The sequence below is a fragment of the Mirounga leonina genome, unplaced genomic scaffold (assembly GCF_011800145.1).
Source record: "Mirounga leonina isolate KUSES-001 unplaced genomic scaffold, KU_Mleo_1.0 Mir_166, whole genome shotgun sequence".
NCBI classification, from domain to species: Eukaryota; Metazoa; Chordata; class Mammalia; order Carnivora; family Phocidae; genus Mirounga; species Mirounga leonina.
In genome coordinates this window covers 26606460-26625344 of record NW_023270418.1, presented here as the reverse complement: position 1 = coordinate 26625344, position 18885 = coordinate 26606460, and the positions used below count along the sequence as shown (strand labels likewise).

Genomic DNA, 18885 nt, shown 5'->3' with positions numbered 1-18885 from the left:
AGTTATTCTCCCAGATCACCTTATTTGTTGCAAATAAAGTTTCCTTTCCTTTTTACTGGTGTAGTTTCTATCTGTGATTCACCAAGGAGCTAACTCATGTTGGTTCCGTTACAGAAACTTCTCACCCTTTCCCCCATACCTTGCCCTATACATCTCTTTCACCTGGCTTTTCCTTAGTTATATCCTTTTATAATAAACAAGTGATCCAGTAAGTAAAATGTTTCTGAGTTCTGTGAGCAGCTCTAGCAAATTAACTGAACACAAGGGGGGGTGGGGGTCATGGGAACCTTTGATTTATAGCCAGTTGTTCAGAACAGGTAACAACCTGGACCTGCTACTGGCATCTGAATGGGGGCGTGGGGGAGCAGTCTTGTAGGACTGAGACCTTAACCTATGGAATCTGATCCTATTTCCTTATAGACAGTGACAGATAGAGTTGAATTCTTAAGATATCCTGCTGGTGTCTGAGAATTGCTTGGCTGCTGTGTGGGAAACCCTCTCCTCTCCAACCCCACTACGGTGCCTAGCTGTTTGGTCACACACCAGACTAAATGTTGCTGTGAAGGCCCTTTTTAGATAAGATTAACATTTAAATCAGTAGACTTTGAGTAAACTACCCTCCATAATGTGGGTGGGCCTTATCCAATCAGTCGAAGGCCTAAGCGCAAAGGCAGATTTCACGGAGTTCAGTTTCAAGATTGCAAGACCACCTCTTATCTGAATTTCCAGTCTGCTGATCTGCCCTGTGGATTTTGATAGCCACCACAATCACATAAGCTAATTCCTTAAAATAAACTTCTCTCTGTATATGTCCTATTGGTTCTGCTTCACTCAAGGGCCCCAACTAATACAGACTCTGGTACTGAAAGTGGTTCTAGAGGAAGAGAATCTTTTTTAAATTTCATAAACATTTTTAAAATTTTAAATCCAGTATAATTAACATACAGTGTGATACTAGTTTCAGGTGTACAATACAGCAATTCTACACATTACTCAGTGCTCATCACAGTAAGTGCATCTTAATCCCTGGGTGCCTCAGTTGTTAAGCGTCTCTGCCTTCAGCTCAGGTCATGGACCTAGGGTCCTGGGATCGAGCCCCACATTGGGCTCCCTGCTCGGCAGGAAGCCTACTTCTCCCTCTCCCCCCTCCCCCCCGCTTGTGTTCCCTCTCACTGAGTCTCTCTGTGTCAAAAAAAAAAAGTGTATCTTAATCCCCTTCACCTATTTCACCCATCCTCCCTGGACCCACCTCACCTCTGGTAACCATCAGTTTTTTCTATTTAAGAATCTGGGTATTTTCTTTTTTCTTTGTTCGTTTATTTCTTAAATTCCATATATGAGTGAAATCATAGGATAGATGGCTTTCTCTCATTTATTTCACTTAGCATTACACCCTCTAGATCCATCCATGTTGTTGCAAATGGCAAAATTTCACTCTTTTTTCATGGCTGAGTAATATCCCATTATACATGTATATATAGCCACTTCTTCTCTACCCACTCTTCTATCGACGGACACTTGAGTTGCTTCCATAATTTGGCTATTATAAATATTGCTGCAATAAACACAGGGATACATGTACCTTTTCGAATTAGTGTTTTCTTATTCTTTGGGTAAATACCCAGTAGTGGAATTACTGAATCATACAGTTCTGTTTTTAATTTTCTGAGGAACTTCCATACTGTCTTCCACAGTTGCTGCACCAGTTTGCATTCCTGCCAACAGTGCAGGAGTATTTTTTCTCCACATCCTCACCAACACTTGTTTCTTGTGTTTTTGATTTTAGCCATTCTGACAGGTGTGAGGTGGTATCTCGTTTTTTTTTTTCCCCCCACTGTGGTTTGACTTGCATTTTCCTGATGATGAGTGATGTTGAGCATCTTTTCATGTGTCTGTTAGCCATCTGGAGGTCTTCTTTGGAGAAATGTCTGTTCATGTCTTCTGCCCATTTTTTTAAATTGGATTTTTCTTTGGTGTGGAGTTGTAGTTTTTTATATATTTTGTATACTAAAACTTTACTGGGTATGTCATTTGCAAATATCTTTTCCCATTCAGTAGACTGTTTTGCTGATTGTTTTCTTTGCTGCACAGAAGCATTTTGATATAAGTCCCAAGAGTTTATTTTTGCTTTTGTGTCCCCTGCCTCAGGAGACAGAAAAAAGTTGGTATGGCCAATATCAGAAAAATTACTGCCTATGCTCTCTTCTAGGATTTTTATGGTTTCAGGTCTCAAATTTAGGTCTTTAATTCAAGTTTTTTTTGTATATGGTAAAATAAAATGGTCCAGTTTCATTCTTTTGCATGTAGCTATCCAATTTTCCCAACACCATTTATTAAGCGGACTTAATATATTCTTGCCTCCTTTATCAAAGACAAATTGGCCAGAAAATCATGGGTTTACTTCTGGGCTCTCTATTCTATATGTGTCTATTTTTGTGTCAGTACCATACTGTTTTATTACAGCTTTGTAGTATAGCTTGAAATCAGGGATTGTGATACCTCCAGTTTTGTTCTTTTTCAAGACTGTTTTGGTTACTCAGGGTCTTTTGTGGTTCCCTATAAATTTTAGGATTATTTGTTCTAGTTTTGTAAAAAATGCTGTTGGTATTCTGATAGGGACTGCATTAAATCTGTAGATTGCTTTAGGTCATATAAGACATTTTAACAATATTTGTTCTCCCAATCCATGAGCATGAAGTATCTTTCCATTTGTTTGTGTCATCTCAATTTTTTATGAAATAAAGGAGGAGGAGTTTCTTTTACCTCCTTGATTAAGTTTATTCCTGGTATTTTATTATTTTTGGTGCAACTGTAAATGAGACTTTTCTTAATTTCTCTACTACTTTATTATTAATGTATAGAAATGCAATGGATTTCTCTATATTGATTTTATATCATGGGACCTTACTGAATTCATTTATCAGTTCTAGCAGCTTTTTGGTGGAGTCTTTAGGGCTTTCTGTATCTGCAAATAGTACGAGTTTCACTTCTTCCTTACCAATTTGGATGCCTTTTCTTTCTTTTTCTTGTCTGAGTGCTGTGGTTAGGATTTCCAGTACTATGTTGAATAAAAGTGCTAAGAGTAGACATGCTTGTCTTGTCCCTGATCTTAGGAAAAAAGTGCTCAGTTTTTCACAAATGAGTATGATGTTAGCTGTGGGTTTTTCATTCATTTCATTCTTTTTTTTTTTTATTCTGTTGAGGTTTGTTCCCTCTAAACTTTCTTTGTTGAGGGTTTTTCTCATGAACAGATAATGTACTTTGTCACATGTTTTTCCTGCATCTATTGAAATAATCATGTTTTTATCCTTTCTCTTACTGATGTAATGTATCATGCTGATTGCTTTGCAAATACTGAGCCACCCTTGTGTCCCAGGAAAAAAAATCCCACTTGATTGTGGTGAATGATTTTTTTAAATGTATCGATGGATTCAGTCTGCTAATATTTTGTTGAGGAATTCTGCATCTATGTTCACCAGATATACTGGCCTGTAGTTCTCTTTTTTTTTGTAGTGTCTTTATCTGGTATTGGTATCAAGGTAATGCTGGCCTCATAGAATGAGTTTGGAAGCTTTCCCTCCTCTTCTAGTTTTTGGAATAGTTTAAGAACAGGGATTAACTCTTCTTTAAATGTTTGGTAGAATTCACCTGCGAGGCCCTCTGGTCCTGGACTTTTGTTTGTTGGGAGTTTTTTGATTACTGATTCAATTTCATTGCTGGTAATGAGTCTGTTCAAATGTTCTATTTCTTCTTGATTCAGTTTTGGGAGGTTCTATGTTTCCAGGAATTTATCCATTTCTTATAGGTTATCCCATTTTTTGGCATTTAGTTTTTCATAATATTCTCTTATAAATCTTCTGTATTTTTTTAAAGTAGGTTCTATGCCCAGTGTGGAGCTCAACATGGGGCCTGAACCCACAACACTGAGATCAAGACCTGAGCTAAGCTCGAGTCAGACGCTTAACCAACAGAGCCACCCAGGTGCCCCAGTCCTTTGTATTTCTGTGGTGGTTTTTATTTCTCCTCTTTCATTTCTGATTTTGAGTCCTCACGCTCTTTTTTTTTAAATGAGTCTGGCTAAAGATTTACCAATTTTGTTGATTTATTTTTATTTTTTATTATTTTTATTTATTTATTTTAGAGACAGCATGTGTGCACGCATGCGTGAGCAGGGGAAGGGGCAGAAGGAGAAAAAGAATCTCAAGTAGACATCCCGCTGAGTGCAGAGCCGGAAGCCCAATGCAGGGCTCAATCTCACAACTCTGAGATCATGACCTGAGCCGAAATCATGAGTCAGACGCTTAGCCAACTAAGCCACCCAGATGCCCCTAATTCTGTTGATTTTTCAAAGAACCAGCTCCTGGTTTCATTGATGTGTTGTAATTTTTTTCGGTTTCTATTTTGTCTATTTCTACTCTACTCTTTATTATTTCCTTCCTACTACTGGGTTTGGGTTTTGCTTGTTCTTTTTCTAACTCCTTTAGGTTTAAGGTTAGGTTGTTTATTTGAGATTTATATAATACAGGCCTGTATTGCTATAAACTTCCTAGAAGAAGAGAATCTTAAGGATGAGTTTTCTGAATTGGTTCTGGGATTTCTGGAATTGTTTCTTTGATTAGATTTAAAGGTACTAATAACTCTATTTTCAGTGGTAAAGAGAACACTGAAAGTCTGTGGCATGATATGGTAACAGAAATAGGTAAAAAATCACCAACGCATACGCCTGATCAAATACTTAAATAAGAAACACGGTTCTAGTTAAGATGTATTTGATACCTTAGAATATTTTAAGCTAATGAACATGAAACTGGCTAACTGCTTCTAACTGCACTGGATGAAGTTGAGAAACATAGGCATGTGCTTAGGGATTCAAATGCCTAGCTCAAGCATCACATAAATGACCTGAAAGTTTCTATGCCTGCCCTGAAAGAAATCCCTACCTCCTACAGCTGCACAGCTGAGATTGCTGGAAACCAAACCAAAGTCTCACCAAGGCCAACCTCCGGTGTAGGCACTGCTGAGTGCCATCTGCTAGCTGCAGAGACCAGCAGTAAGTCCCTGATATGGTACCATTCCCCAGGATCATCAGCCAGCTACCTAATGGCAGGTTCATTAAAATGGACCACTTCCGGGTGCCTGGGTGGCTCAGTTGGTTAAGCGACTGCCTTCGGCTCAGGTCATGATCCTGGAGTCCCGGGATCGAGTCCCACGTCAGGCTCCCTGCTCCGCAGGGAGTCTGCTTCTCTCTCTGACCCTCCCCCCTCTCATGCTCTCTGTCTCTCATTCTCTCTCAAATAAATAAATAAAATCTTAAAAAAAAAAAAATGGACCACTTCCATTATGGAAGTGAAAATGTTTTGATCTTAGTTGAATCAACACTTTGGATATGGATTTGCCTTCCCTGCCTACAGTGCTTCTGTAAAAAGTCCATTTGTGGACTTATAGAATGCCTTATCCCAGTCATGGTTTTCCACACAGCGGGTCTTCTGAACAAGGAACTCACTTCTCAGCAAATGAAATGCAGCAATGGACCCAGGTTCATGGAATTCACTGGTCTTACCATGTACCCCACCATCCTAAAGTAGCTGGCTTGACAGAATAGTGGAATGACAATAACAAACATTGGTGAGGTTGTGGAGAAACAGAAATCCTCATCTATCACTAGGGAACATAAATGTCACAGCCACTATGGAAAACTCTTCGCCAGTCTCTTTAACATACATTTACCATATACGATCTAGAAATTTCACTCGCAGATACCTACCCGTATATACCCAAAAGAAATAAAAACGTCCATCCACACAAAAGCTTGCCCATGAATATTCACACTATCATTATTCATGATAGCTAAAAAGTGGATTAACTGATAAATGGATAAATCAAATGGAGTATTTCCATACAAAGAAATACCACACAAAGGAATGAAAATATTGACATGTGCCACAACATGAATTAATCTCAAAATTATGCAAAGTGAAAGAAGCCAGACACAAAAACAAAAAACACATATTCTATGGACAAGTCCATTTATAAAATGCCCAGAGAAGGAAAACCTATATGGATAGAATTAGACTTGAAATGGGTGTATTTTATGACATGTAAGTTATATCTCAATAAAATCATATTAATAATATATGCATCACAGCACTAGTCATAAAAGCCAGTAACTAAAAGCTACCCAAATATCAATCAACAGTAAAATGAATAAATCATACTTTCACAATGGAATACTATGCAACAATGAAAATGAACAATCTCTAACAAACACAACCTAGAGAAACCTCACATAAGGGTGAGCAAAGAAGTCTTACCCAAGAGTACATACTCTGTTATTCAATTTATATAGAATCCAAAAAATGGCAAAACAGATCTGTGCCGTTCAAAGTCAGAATGGTGGTTATACTTGGGGGTAGTTGATCTGGTTCTATTTCTTGAGCTGGGTGATGATTACATAACTGAGCTTGCCTTGTGAATATTCACAGCTGTACGTTTATGCTAAGTGTACTTTTGCATATGTATTGTATATCTGAAAAGACTTTCAAAAAGACCACCTGTAATCCTAGAGAAAAAACCTGAGAATTATCAAGTGTCCTTTAATCAGGTAAGGGTTAAACAAATTATAGAATATACCCCATCCATAACAAGAGTAACTAAAAATAGTAAAACGATTTTGAATGAAAGGTGAGACCCAGAGTTTAATACAAATTTTCAAGCACCCAGTGCTCTAAGATATGTTTTCCACAAATTCTAATTTTATGAACCATCCATTAAAAGGGGGGGGGCTATCTTATAATCAATTAAGTTAGGTAGTTACTGCGTATTTTGGTACTCATATTGCCTTTTTTTTTTTTTAAAGATTTTATTTGTCAGAGATAGAGAGCAAGCATGCACAAGCAGGGGGAGTGGCAGGCAGAGGCAGAGGGAGAAGCAGGCTTCCCGCTGAGCAAGGAGTCCTATGTGGGACTCGATCCCAGGACTCTGGGATCATGACCTGAGCCAAAGGTAGACAAGACACTTAACTGACTGAGCCACCCAGGCGTCCCAGTATTTATATTGCTTATTACTCACAATCAAAATCTCTTAAGAGGTCCTGCAACAAATAAACCAGCACACTGATGACTCCAGCACCTACATTTGACTCTAATTATTCCATGAAACACGTGACACTCACTTTAGTAAACATTAAGATATTATAGTCTCCCTTTTTTAATAAGGCTTTATTTTGCACAGTTTTAGTTGGAGTTTTGAAAGTGAAAGAAAATTAGTGGATAAAGTAACACTAGAATTACTAATAAACTACACTGAAACAAACTGGCTATACTTCATTACTGTAATAGTATTAGTTGAAAACAGAGAACAGAACGAAAACATAAAGCCAAGTTAAAAAGGACCCTGCCAGGGATGCCTGGGTGGCTCAGTTGTTAAGCGGCTGCCTTCGACTCAGGTCATGATCCCAGGGTCCTGGGATTGAGCCCCACATCGGGTTCCCTGCTCTGCGGGAAGCCTGCTTCTCCCTTTCCCACTCCCCCTGCTTGTGTTCGCTCTCTCGCTGTGTCTCTGTCAAATGAATAAATAAAATCTCAAAAAAAAAAAAAAGGACCCTGCCAGGCTCCATCCCTCAAAATTTCTGCTAACACTCTTGGAAGCTCTGCTGTGATGATGATAATCCTCTGGCAGTGGTAAACTAAGCTTTCATGTTTCAAGTTTTCCCCTTTTTGCTTCTTCTGTGTGGGATGCTCTTCATCTGGCTATCTATTTGCATATTCAGGTCTCAGCTCAAATGTCACCTTCTCAAAAGAGGTCTTCCCTTGACATCTTAACTTCATCAAACACTGTATCACATTTTAATCAAGTGTTTCATTGCACTGATTTGATTATCAGCACAATCTAGTATCTAGAATGGTGCTGGACACATAGTGGGATGCTCAACAATTACTTGTTTAGTGAATTAATAAACACTATCTTTGCAAATTTCCACTTGTTTTTATATACCCATCAGGATTAAATAAATATAGCAGGAACAGGGACCACTATTACTTCAGTGTGACGAATGAACATGGCGCTTTGCAACTTAGTAATTTTAAAACAACAGCAAGTTGCTTTTTGTGTGTGTACAAAATTATTTGTTCAAACATGTCAAAGGTTCTTATTTTTGACTGAAGGAAAATATATTTCAAGTCGTTTGGAGTAAATAAGAACAATCCTGAAAACAAAACAATCCTGAAAACATCTTGTCAATATTCATGAAACAGAGAGCTAGTCGTACCTCTAGAAAATATCAAAACCTGTTCAAAGTTTTGAAAAAACCTCAACCTCTGAAACAAGTACAAGTTACTTCAGTTAAAATTCAGCAGACTGAACATGAAAACTCCTGAGTAACAGAACAACTTTCTGAGAAGTGACAAGAAAAAGGAAAAGAATTGAGGTGAATTCTAAATATTACAGAGCACAGAGAAAAGTGACCATCACAGCCTTCATTTCTTTATTTCCTGATCTAGCTGTTAAAATATATGTAAGAATCAGTTCTTATGTACCTATTTACTACTCAAAGTTGAACAGCTACCGTAATAGATAAACCAAAAGAGATGAAGATGGGCGTTGGAGAGTATTTTTTCAAAATTTTACAAACAGCTACCTTTTACTGCGTGTTCATTGGATTCCAGGTACTGAATTTGCAATAAAAGGCAGAACTTGAATTCAAACCCTGAGCTCTAACTCTAGATCGAGCATTTAACGAGTGAATTAGAGTGGGATTGATTTTGAAACTGAGGTTACCCAGAATGCAGTTGTAATCTCGCCACAGCTGCACAACTACCTAACAAGCCAACTTTTCTGGTTTAAGACATCTACACAAAGAGCAATTAATTTATCTCCAACAGGGATTCAAAATTTCCACCACATCCTCCAAGTTCTCCTCAAGGCAACCCAAGTAATACATACTCTTTAGACACGTGAAATACTTTTTAGCTTATAAAGGCAGGTTGGGGGTTTTGTCTTTTGTTTTAATAAAAACTGCTCTGGTAACTTGATTGCCACCTGTCTCTACATTTTCATCACATCATAACATTTCAAAATGATCTCTGAATAAGGAGCACAAGACCTTCCATCCTTGGCAGACATACCCTATTTTTCAAGCAACAGCAGCAACAAAACCGAAAATCTGCTAGACAAGTTAGTCATGCAAAGTTTTCTACACAAAAAATTTGCCTAGAACAAATACTTCTGCCTGGTAAACTATGAAATACTAGCCTCAGATTCTAAAATTCAGAGAAAAAAGAAAACTGATCACTGATAACTAATTATTTACAATGCAGCCACCAATTCAAGTTACTGGTTCCTAACCACAGTATCATTCTCCTAAGTAGCGTAAAATCCAGGTTTTAAACTTGCCTTATACATATTATATGTATTTTACATATTCTCAAAGCATTCTTTGTGATGGGAAAAATCTTAATTTTTTATATATAAACACATGCACATATATAATAAATTGGCCAACCCTCAGTTATTAAGTAGATTTCTGTCAGACATAATAAATTAAATATGCTTAGGAGTATATCTATTCAAGTTTTAAAAAGCGTGCTGCATATTAGAATTTAGCATCAAGAAAGGTAGCCAATAACTAGAAAATACAGCATTTTTTATACAAATATATTTTATATGAATAATGAATGAGCAACTGGGCCAGCATATTAGAGGCAATTTTAATAACCCAATCTGCAAAGCCGGAATGAAATCTTTTTAAAGAAGTGTTTAAAAAGAAAAAGGTGGACATTAGCTTTCCTTCGTAATCCTGATAAGCAGAAGACCACCTTTAATACATATATTTGTTTTGGTAACACTCTTTAAAGAGAAACAACCAAATGATCCCATTTAATTATTCACCAGGCTGAAATCTTAGAACATTTTTCTTTCCGCATTCTCCAAACTGCATTTATAATTTGAGCCTCTACCAGTACCAAGATTTTGTCTACACTTTACTCTGTATTGTGTATCATTCCTCTCCTTGTTACTTTACTAAAAACGCAAATAGCTAAAAACACATTGTAATAAATTAACGTTAAATAATCTGATTTCCCATCATTAGGTTTCCAGATAATGCCAAAATGTTTCACCAGCCCAAACCTATTAGCCAAACAGGTTCTAACTACGCCAATTATTTTCTTTTTTACTAAATGAAGGTCACTTTTAAATGGGAATGATTTGAATTATCAGGCTGAAGCTTATTCTATTTCCTATCAGATCATAAAGTAATCAGTGTTAACATACATGACAGATTAAGAATGACCAAGTCTTACCTTTGTCAGTTGTCACTTTGTCTACACATCTGAAAGAAATGAGAACCAAATATTAAATAAACAATCTTGCGTACTTTCCTACAACACAGATATTTATCTCTTTCAGGTTCATCTTCAGAGTGATGCAGAAAGCCTCTAGAGTAGTGTGGTCAATAGAACTTTCCGCAGTGATGAAAATATTCTATATCTGCTGTCCAATATGATAGTCATGTGTTGCTACTGAGTGCTTGAAATAGCTTGTTTGTAATTTAGGAAGTGAATTTTTAATTTTAATTAATGTAAATTTAAATAGATACCATGCAGCTATCATATCTGACAGCATACAACTAAAGTATCATTCAAAAAGTTTTTAACTGTAAAAAAAAAATTAATACAAAGAAAATATTACTGATTTTGTTATATTAAGTGGTTATATAAGAAAATGTCCTTGTTTTACCAAATGCAGTAACTAGGGGTGAAATAATGTTTGAGATTTCCTCTAAAATACTTCAGCAAAAAATAAATAAATAAATAAAAATAAATTTAAAAAAATAAAGAGGCACAGGGAGATAAAGGTAATAAGCATGACAAAATCTTGATAACTGCTAAATCTAGTGGTAAATACTGGGCATTTCACTGTACTATTTTTTGTACTCTGTGTATACTTGACAATTTTCATAATAAAAATTTAATGAACCTAACAGAAAACCCAAAATTATTATTTGGTATACCCAAGTCAAAATCTATTTCTATAAAGGCAACAGACTGGACCTCAGAAATTAATATAACTTGTACTTTACAAATTAGCAACAGTGAAGAGTCTAATGTGTTATAAACTGTTAAAAAATGTTGTCATGTTTTTAATTTGGTAACATTTCTTTCATTCCTAACTGTTAAGCACAGTGTAACAAACCTCTAAGCTGGAGCCATTACCCAACTTCAAAAGTCCACCGGTCTTGGATCTTTACTATAAAGATGTTACATGGTATCTCTGAGCTAGTCCAAAGTTTTTTTGTTTTTGTTTTTTGTTTTTTTGAAAGTAAACCTGATGTAAGTGAGGACTGTTATGTCACAAAGAATATCCAAACAGAGAAACAATGTAATACAAATTCTGTTCTCTTTAGAAAGAATAGCTGTCATTTTCTCATCCCACTTTTTAAAAAGCTGGGTATTACTTTATTTTAAATTATACCATCAATGTCCCAATTAATAATTAACACAAGACAAGTCTAAAGAGAAATACAGATGTAATACCTAAATTTTGAAACATTACACAATAAACTTCCCTCCAAAAACCTTTTGGAATGGGAAGATGTTTCTATTACCATACTGATTGCCCTGGGAGGAAAACTCAGAATTTTAAACTTCTACAACTGTAACTTTCTTCAAAGAGCCACAAAAGCTGTTTCAATTCAGAATATTACTGCCTTTTCATTCTCACTATCCAGGACATTCACCTTTTCCTTACAAAAGGATATAGCAAGAACGTGTCACCTGAAGCTTTATTACTATTTTACCTTAAGAAAAAATTAAGCAAAAATGAGTTCCATATCCCAGAAAATAGTGCAATATTTGTTTCCTTCATTTGGAACCCAGCTGAACCTATAGGAGTATCTCTACGAATATGCAGTTTTAGCCAATAGGGTTACTCAATAGCTAAATTAAAGTTTAAAAAAGTATTTATTGAAGTTTTTTATGAAATGCATTGGATATGAAATGCAGAGGACTTATTATCATGGTAGAATGAAAAGAAGCCTTTTTGCAATTTAAACTAGTCTTAAACAATTAGTTTCCATATTAATAGAAAGCATGGGTGTTTTAACTTTCTGAATCAGAAAAAAACTGGTACTATATACATTTAAAATTAGACATGTATATAAACATCTATATTTAAAATACAAGAATCTGAACTCTGGGAGTTTATGGACCAAAATGCAGCAAATGATGAGCCTAATTCTTAAGTAGTACTGAGAGATATAACCTTTCTTCAAATTTGGTTTCTTCCCTTATAATTGGCTTTAAGTTTTATTTTAAAATGATTTTAGCATTTAACTTTATGCCTCTCTCTTGAGCAAATTGCACTAAAAAATTATTTCTTTTCACAAGGATTTCCTGCTCTTTTCATTAACTTCTGAATGTTTCAATGCAAATGAAAATGTTAAACATAAATGTGTATAAAAACTGTAACCTAATTATCATTTATACACATTTATGCTTGTAACAAATCATAAATTACCAGTTATAGATAAAGACACAGATTTAAAGAGCTTAAGTGACTTGCCTGGGGTCACTTACTGAGTAGTAGAAAGCTGAGACCAGAAACTTTGACTATACAGTCCAATGCTTTTTCCACTGCACTACTTTGCCTTCTAGCAGAAAGAGGTTTCAATCAATCCAAATCTCTGTATTTATTGACCTTTTAAACTACTGTACATTTTGCTGTCTCTTCACTCAAGAGAAACAAATGTAGGTGAAACAGCTATTACTGAGAATTTATAGGAGGAAATGGTGGGATATGGTAAAAGAACCTGAATAGAACAAGTAATTAAGAGATAAATCTCTTACTTCCTTTTTAAAAAGGGTCACATGTTGTTAGGAATATAGAGAAGGTCAGAAGGTACTTGACCAGGATTCAATAAACTGATACCCAAAATCTCATGAAATGTCTTAAAGTATTAAATTTCTTACTTAGTTTTAAAGTTTATCACTCTGAAAATCTGTAAACCATGTGTACATTTGACAAACCTCCACTAATCAATGCATCTTCCCCTCATACTGCAAGGTCCTTGAAGACTAGGGCCAGGTCTCATTTACCTTTATAAAACCTATTACTGTGCTGATGACAGCACAGTACCAGGCCCAGTTACCGCTCAATCATGATTTCCAGGGCATGCAGTAAATTAAAAATGTGTAACAAATAAATTATCCCTGAAAATTTATTTTAACAATCTGATCAAAACTGTGTAACTTAAAATACATAATAAAGAGACAGTTCTGAGGCTAAGAAAAGGCAAAGGAACACTACTATCTTTCATGACATTGGATGTGAGAGGGAGGGACACTAAGAATTAAGACTATATTTCTCTCCCCACAGGGAACAACATGGAGAAAAAATTGAAGGGATTTAATTAAGTCATCTTCATCCAAGTTCAACTGTTTTAACATTTATACTGTAGAAATAAAAAGACTCGTAAGTACTTTTTTGCCAAGAGTTAATGAAAAAAACAAAACAAAACATGAAGTGGAAAAAACTACTGCACTAGGTGTCATTATCTTAAGATATCATTTCTGTAAGTAGAACTGGTAGAACAGTGGGAGGGAAACGTGGTAAGGAAATCTAGGTATATTTAACTCTCAAATGGGTAGGTGAGGATGGAAGGGCATTTAAAAAATATATTAAGTTATTAACCTTCCCAGGTATGGCAACAGAAATAAATTTTAAAAAATTCCAATTCTGCAGAGTTTACATGAAAATCACTACACACCACTTATACCTCTATCATTCCATTACCACTCAAAACAGTAATTTTTAGCAAATATTGTATGTACTATGTACCAGGCTTTGTTAAGTTCTTCACATGCTATACTTCTCATTAATTCATCTCATAAGGATTAACATTATTTCCTACAGATGATAAAACTAAGGCATATGCAGTTTAACAAATTTGTTCAAGGAATTTAATCCAAGTAAGGGTAATGACAGCTCTTTTCAAATTGGTGAGATGAAATAGAGAATCTTAAAATTTCTGTGACTGTGAAGTTCATCTATAGCAATTAGAATCCTAATTGCAGCCAAGTGATTTGTAAGTACAGATCTTTGTTGTCCACAGCCCTGCAGTCACACAATAAATTCTCTAAATTATATTAACTTCAGTAACACTCAAAAATCTGAAGCACATCTAATACCGCAATATACCTCTGAATTTTCTGAGACGCTTCTAAGGCAAGCAAGTCACAGACTTATTCCTAACTGTGAACGGGTGTGTTTCAAGTTTTAAACGTGGTAAGAGCCAAATCTTGCCATAATCTCTACGCGAGGGGACCCTTAAAACTGCGATTCCCCCAATCCAACTTCTCCTTTTATCAATTTTTTTCACTCGAAAGTCAAAAGACACAAACGATGTTTTCAGTAACGAATTCGATGACTCACATGATTAACTTCTACAATTTACAAACACACGCACTTCGGTATTTTCAACATAGGAACATTTTAATACTAACAACTTAAAATATGTACGTTCCTAGTCCCTCCATTATCTCTAGGTAATAAAGTAATTCCTTTCAGAGCAGCCTAAGTTTCAAGAACGAAGTTCCTACATTAAAACATAAGCACAAGCAGACAAGCAAAAACTAAAAAAACAAAGAAACACCAAAAAAATACCCAGCTAATTTTGTTGTATGAAAGACTACACTTAAAACTGGCAGAGCTGCGTTTTACCCTACTAAGTACCAGATTCCTAAAGCAGGTGAAACGTGATGTGAACATTTAGCAGAGCGGAAAAAGCTTTACGAAGCTACTAGTACAACTAGCCCTTGGGCTAATTAATGGGGGGGGGGGCGACACACACTTTTGAAGGCTAAGATTGTGCTGTGGATTTCCCAATGGGGATGTGATGTAATACTGGAGAGCCGCCGTACGAGGGGAAGGGACAGGCTGACAAAGGGAGTGCAGGTGCCAGAGTGCGGGCGAAGCCTGCGGCGGCAGGGAAGAGTAAGGTCCCAAGGAGCAAAAGAGGTGCATCCCACAAAGGACGACTGCAGGGAGAGGGGAAGCGGCCCCACAGACCGAGGACACGGGAGAGGGCCAAAGAGCAGCGACAAGACAGCGAGCAGGGGAGCGGCGTGACATCTGGCGTGCGAGCCGGCAGGGGGCAGAGCAGGCAGGATGTCACGTGGAGTGGGCGCTACGGGAGCCGAGAGGGTTGCGTGCGGACAGAGGGGGGTCTTTCCCACCGCCTGAAAGACTGCGTTACTCACAGGAGTCGCGGACTCTTCTTGCCCTGAGCTGGAGACGGGGGCTTCGCGGCCTGGGACTGCTGCCCTGGGGCGTCGGGAGGCCTGGCGCTGGGGCTGCTCCTCCGCCGGCGGGGATACTCGGCCTTCCTCCGGCGAGACACAGCGGCGGCGGCGGCGGCCGCAGCGGCCCGGCCCCGGTCCCGACCTCCCCTCAGCACGCGGCTGCTAGTGGTCCCCGCAGGCGCCGCCGCCGCCGCCGCCTCAGGGGGCTGTTGTTGGGGCTCCTCTGGAGCCGCCTTGGCCGCCGCCGCCTCGCCCCCTTCCTGGTCCTGCTGCTCCGGGGGTCTCGGCTCTTCCGTCTCCCCCGGCATCGGGGCTCGTCCGTCCCCCACCCCCTCGTCCCAGGCGGCGGAGGCGGAGGCGGCGGCGGCCGCGGCGCTGCTCCCCCCGCCCCCTTCGCCTCCCGGAGCGTCCGGCTCAATCTCACTCTGCGCTCCTCTTTCCCCCCCTCCCCTCTGCCCGGCTCCGAGGGCACCCCCCCCGCCCCCTGCCACTCAAGGCCCGCGACGGCTGGCGGCGCGCGCGCGCCCGCCACAGACGTTCAGCGGACCAATCAGAGGGGAGGGACGGCTTCTTCGCCCTGCCCGTCGTGGTCTCTCACGCAGCGACGTCCTGGATTCCCTCCCCCACCCCTTACTTCAACCAATCAGGAAACGGCTCTAAGGGAGCGCGCGAGGTTTCCTTCCCCGCGCACCCGTTCTCACCGTTAAACGGCTGCGTCTCGCGACAATCCTAAAGTGACCTTCCTCCACCCCCCACCCCCCGCGCCACGAGCTCAATGCGCGCTAGGAGCAGTGGGAGGAGCAGGTCCCGCGAGGAGATTGGTGGGAGGAAAACGCACCTTTTTCCCCGCCTCGCGCGCACCCTGGACTGGCTGCGCGCGCACCTGCCTCCCTAAGGAGCCGCTAATGCCACAGGGCTCTTTCTATCCTTCTTCCTTAAGCCGCGGAAGTAGCCTTGGCGTTCTTCTGCCTCCACCCCGATCCCACTTTCCTGTCTGTGGCCTTTCTGTCCCCAGCGCCGCCAGGTCTTGCGGGAAGAAGGGGGAAATTTTTTGAGTTGTCGCTTCTCCTTTAAGAAAAAAAACCCCGTCGACTGCCGGATGAAAGTCTCTGAAAAAATGGCGGCGGTAGAACAGAGGCGGGGTCGTGAGGGCAAGGAGGGCCCTCCTCTTGGCGCACGCGCAGGGTTAACTTGTCAAAAGGCATCTTGGGAGATGAAGTCCTAAATAGCCTAAGCTTTAGGAAAAAAAGATGAGAAACCAGAGGCAGAGAGGATGCTGGGAGGTTTTTGACTGATGCACGACGGGAAAGGTAGTTTACTCTTTCTGCGGTCAGCGTTTGCTCTTTCAGGGAGGTAGTATTTCCGGGTTAGGCCGCGACGCCCGCACAGATCTCAGCGGAAATGGCGAGCTAGTTGCTGGTCGGGATAGCTTGGGGTGGTTTTCCTGACTTTTTAAGTTGGTGTTGGCGAAACATTTTTTGGGTGGCCACGTTAGTAGCCCTTAGTTTGGCTTGGTTACTTCGCACCTCCTAGCATTCATGCCTGCAGTATTCGCCTCGTCATCCTGTGTGTGACTCAGTAACCTGTGATCTCCCGGAGGTCAGGGACTGAATCTGGATCCGTCGGGTGTTCGGGGCGTAGCACAATTCTCACCACTCATTTGGTTCTTAATAAAAGTCTGGAAAGAATTGTAGAGTTGCTATCCTACTAGATATTTTCGGTGCCAAGGAGCTGGCGTCGGCTGCTTAACTTGGCTGTGGTCCCTGGGCTGCAGGGAAGGGGGAAGGGTTGTTAGTGTGATTCTGTGACCTACTCACAGAAACCGAAGGCCTCCTTCGTGCTCCCTGCCTCGAAGCCACTTGGCTTTTGTGGTTTTGAATGTTTCTGCTGCACAGGAAGCACAGTCAGAATAGCAGCTTTATCAAAAACTACTTTTCTGCCCACTAGCGCGTGCAACTAAATTACTCTAATGCGTCAAATGGGAGTTTCCATTTGTTTTCCAAGTTGCATTCAGTGACAGCAGTGGGCCTCCAGCATTCCTTCCTTTCTTCCTTTCATGTACTATAATCAAGGAGAAATTTGAAAGAACGGTTCTTACCCCTGGAAAATAAAGCTTCTGGGGTTAACCCCGTGTGTCCCCACCCTCCCCTCCCCTCCCCCCCCCCCAGAAAGCGGATGGAAACAAGATCTAGGGATCCAGTTATAAATTTCACATTAATCATTCATTTAACCTACAGAGAGAGTCTAATATTTGCAAGCCAAATGCTGAAGTGCATTTTTCCTCTCGGTGTTTTGGCTCAGTTACCACCATAGATTAGGCAAATGTTTTATATTCGCTATCAAATGTTCTGCACTTTCATAGGACTAGTGGCATTTCAGTTGTAAAAACTATGGATTAGTGTGGATGGGAATTTTTTCAAACCCATTTGGACTTTTGGAACAGACTTTTGGAACAGCACTGACATCCAATGGCTGCTCAAAGTAATGCAGAGTGGGAATCTCCTTTTTATTAAAGAAAAAAAAAAGCTTAGCATCACAATGGAATGGGAGAATGAATGATTCCTTTACATCACCCTAAAAAAAGACCACGTATTGCAGAGGAAAGATCACAGGGATTGAAACTAAATCTGGATTATAGTAAATAGTAAAGCTACCTATAATTCTGTTATCTTTAGCAAGTTACTATTCCTTGAATCTATTTCACCACTGGTAAAAATGGAGATAATATTACATTTCACAGAGCCATAATTACAGTTCTTTACATACTGCTTTCTCATAGTAGGCCTTTTGTAAATGTCTTATTTAATTCAAGGTGAATAAAATCACAGTGGTAGAAAAGGTGAAAGTTAATCTCAGAGTCCCTTTTCAGAGAAACTGCTATTAGGCAACATAACTAGGCAGAAATTGTGCTTCCCTGAGGCATCTGCAGCTTAACACACCTTGTGTCTTGTCTTCCAGTTTCATTCTTCATAATCACTATAGTTGTTTGTGTTTTGGACCACAGAAATAACCAATAGCCCTGAAAATCCAAATGTGACTGCTACTCAGCCCTGCTTTTAATGGATTTACAGTCTATTCAGGAAAGGAGGTAAGCATAATTTCTGGATCATTAAGTAAATAGTGACAGCAAAATGAATTGGGTGCTGGTGAACTCTGATGGAAATTTTATGAAGGCAACCACTTCCATGGTCATCAGCTTTCACACACACACACACACACACACACACACACACACTTCACACACATACAGTAGGTTTTCTGATGCACAGTCACAGTGGGATACCCACACTGGGGAAAAACACAAGTGCAAATCTGCCATCCCATGAATTCAAGATGAATCCTGGCGCATAGTAGGTGCCCAATTTTTTAAAGTTAATTTTGAATCTTTCTCACCCTCACCAATGCAGTAACAGAACTCAAATCCTACTACCCACCTTTCTATGTCCCATTTTCAAAACTAACTTATCGAAATGAGAGAAAGAAAGAGAGAAAGAAAGAAAGAAAAAAAAAAGAAACTCACCAAATCAAAAGAGAGGAAGTGCTAAGCAAATACAGGAACCAAAAAGGGTTATAGAGGCTGCTTCACGCT

General features: G+C 39.4%; 1 protein-coding gene across 3 annotated transcripts in view; it reads right to left on the bottom strand.

The window, feature by feature from the left end:
* The window catches only part of ZFP91 (ZFP91 zinc finger protein, atypical E3 ubiquitin ligase), a 42871-nt gene extending 27138 nt beyond the window's left edge, over positions 1–15733 (bottom strand). Inside the window, exons 1-2 of one of the 3 annotated variants that reach the window (XM_035012912.1) lie at positions 15255–15733; positions 10299–10327 (exon numbers count right to left, since the gene is read on the bottom strand). In XM_035012912.1, the coding sequence (XP_034868803.1) occupies positions 10299–10327; positions 15255–15604 (379 nt within the window). In that variant the 5' untranslated portion in view covers positions 15605–15733. The remainder of the gene's footprint in view (positions 1–10298; positions 10328–15254) is intronic. The other 2 variants (XM_035012911.1, XM_035012910.1) reach the window with 2 other exon arrangements.
* Positions 15734–18885: the final 3152 nt, after the last annotated feature.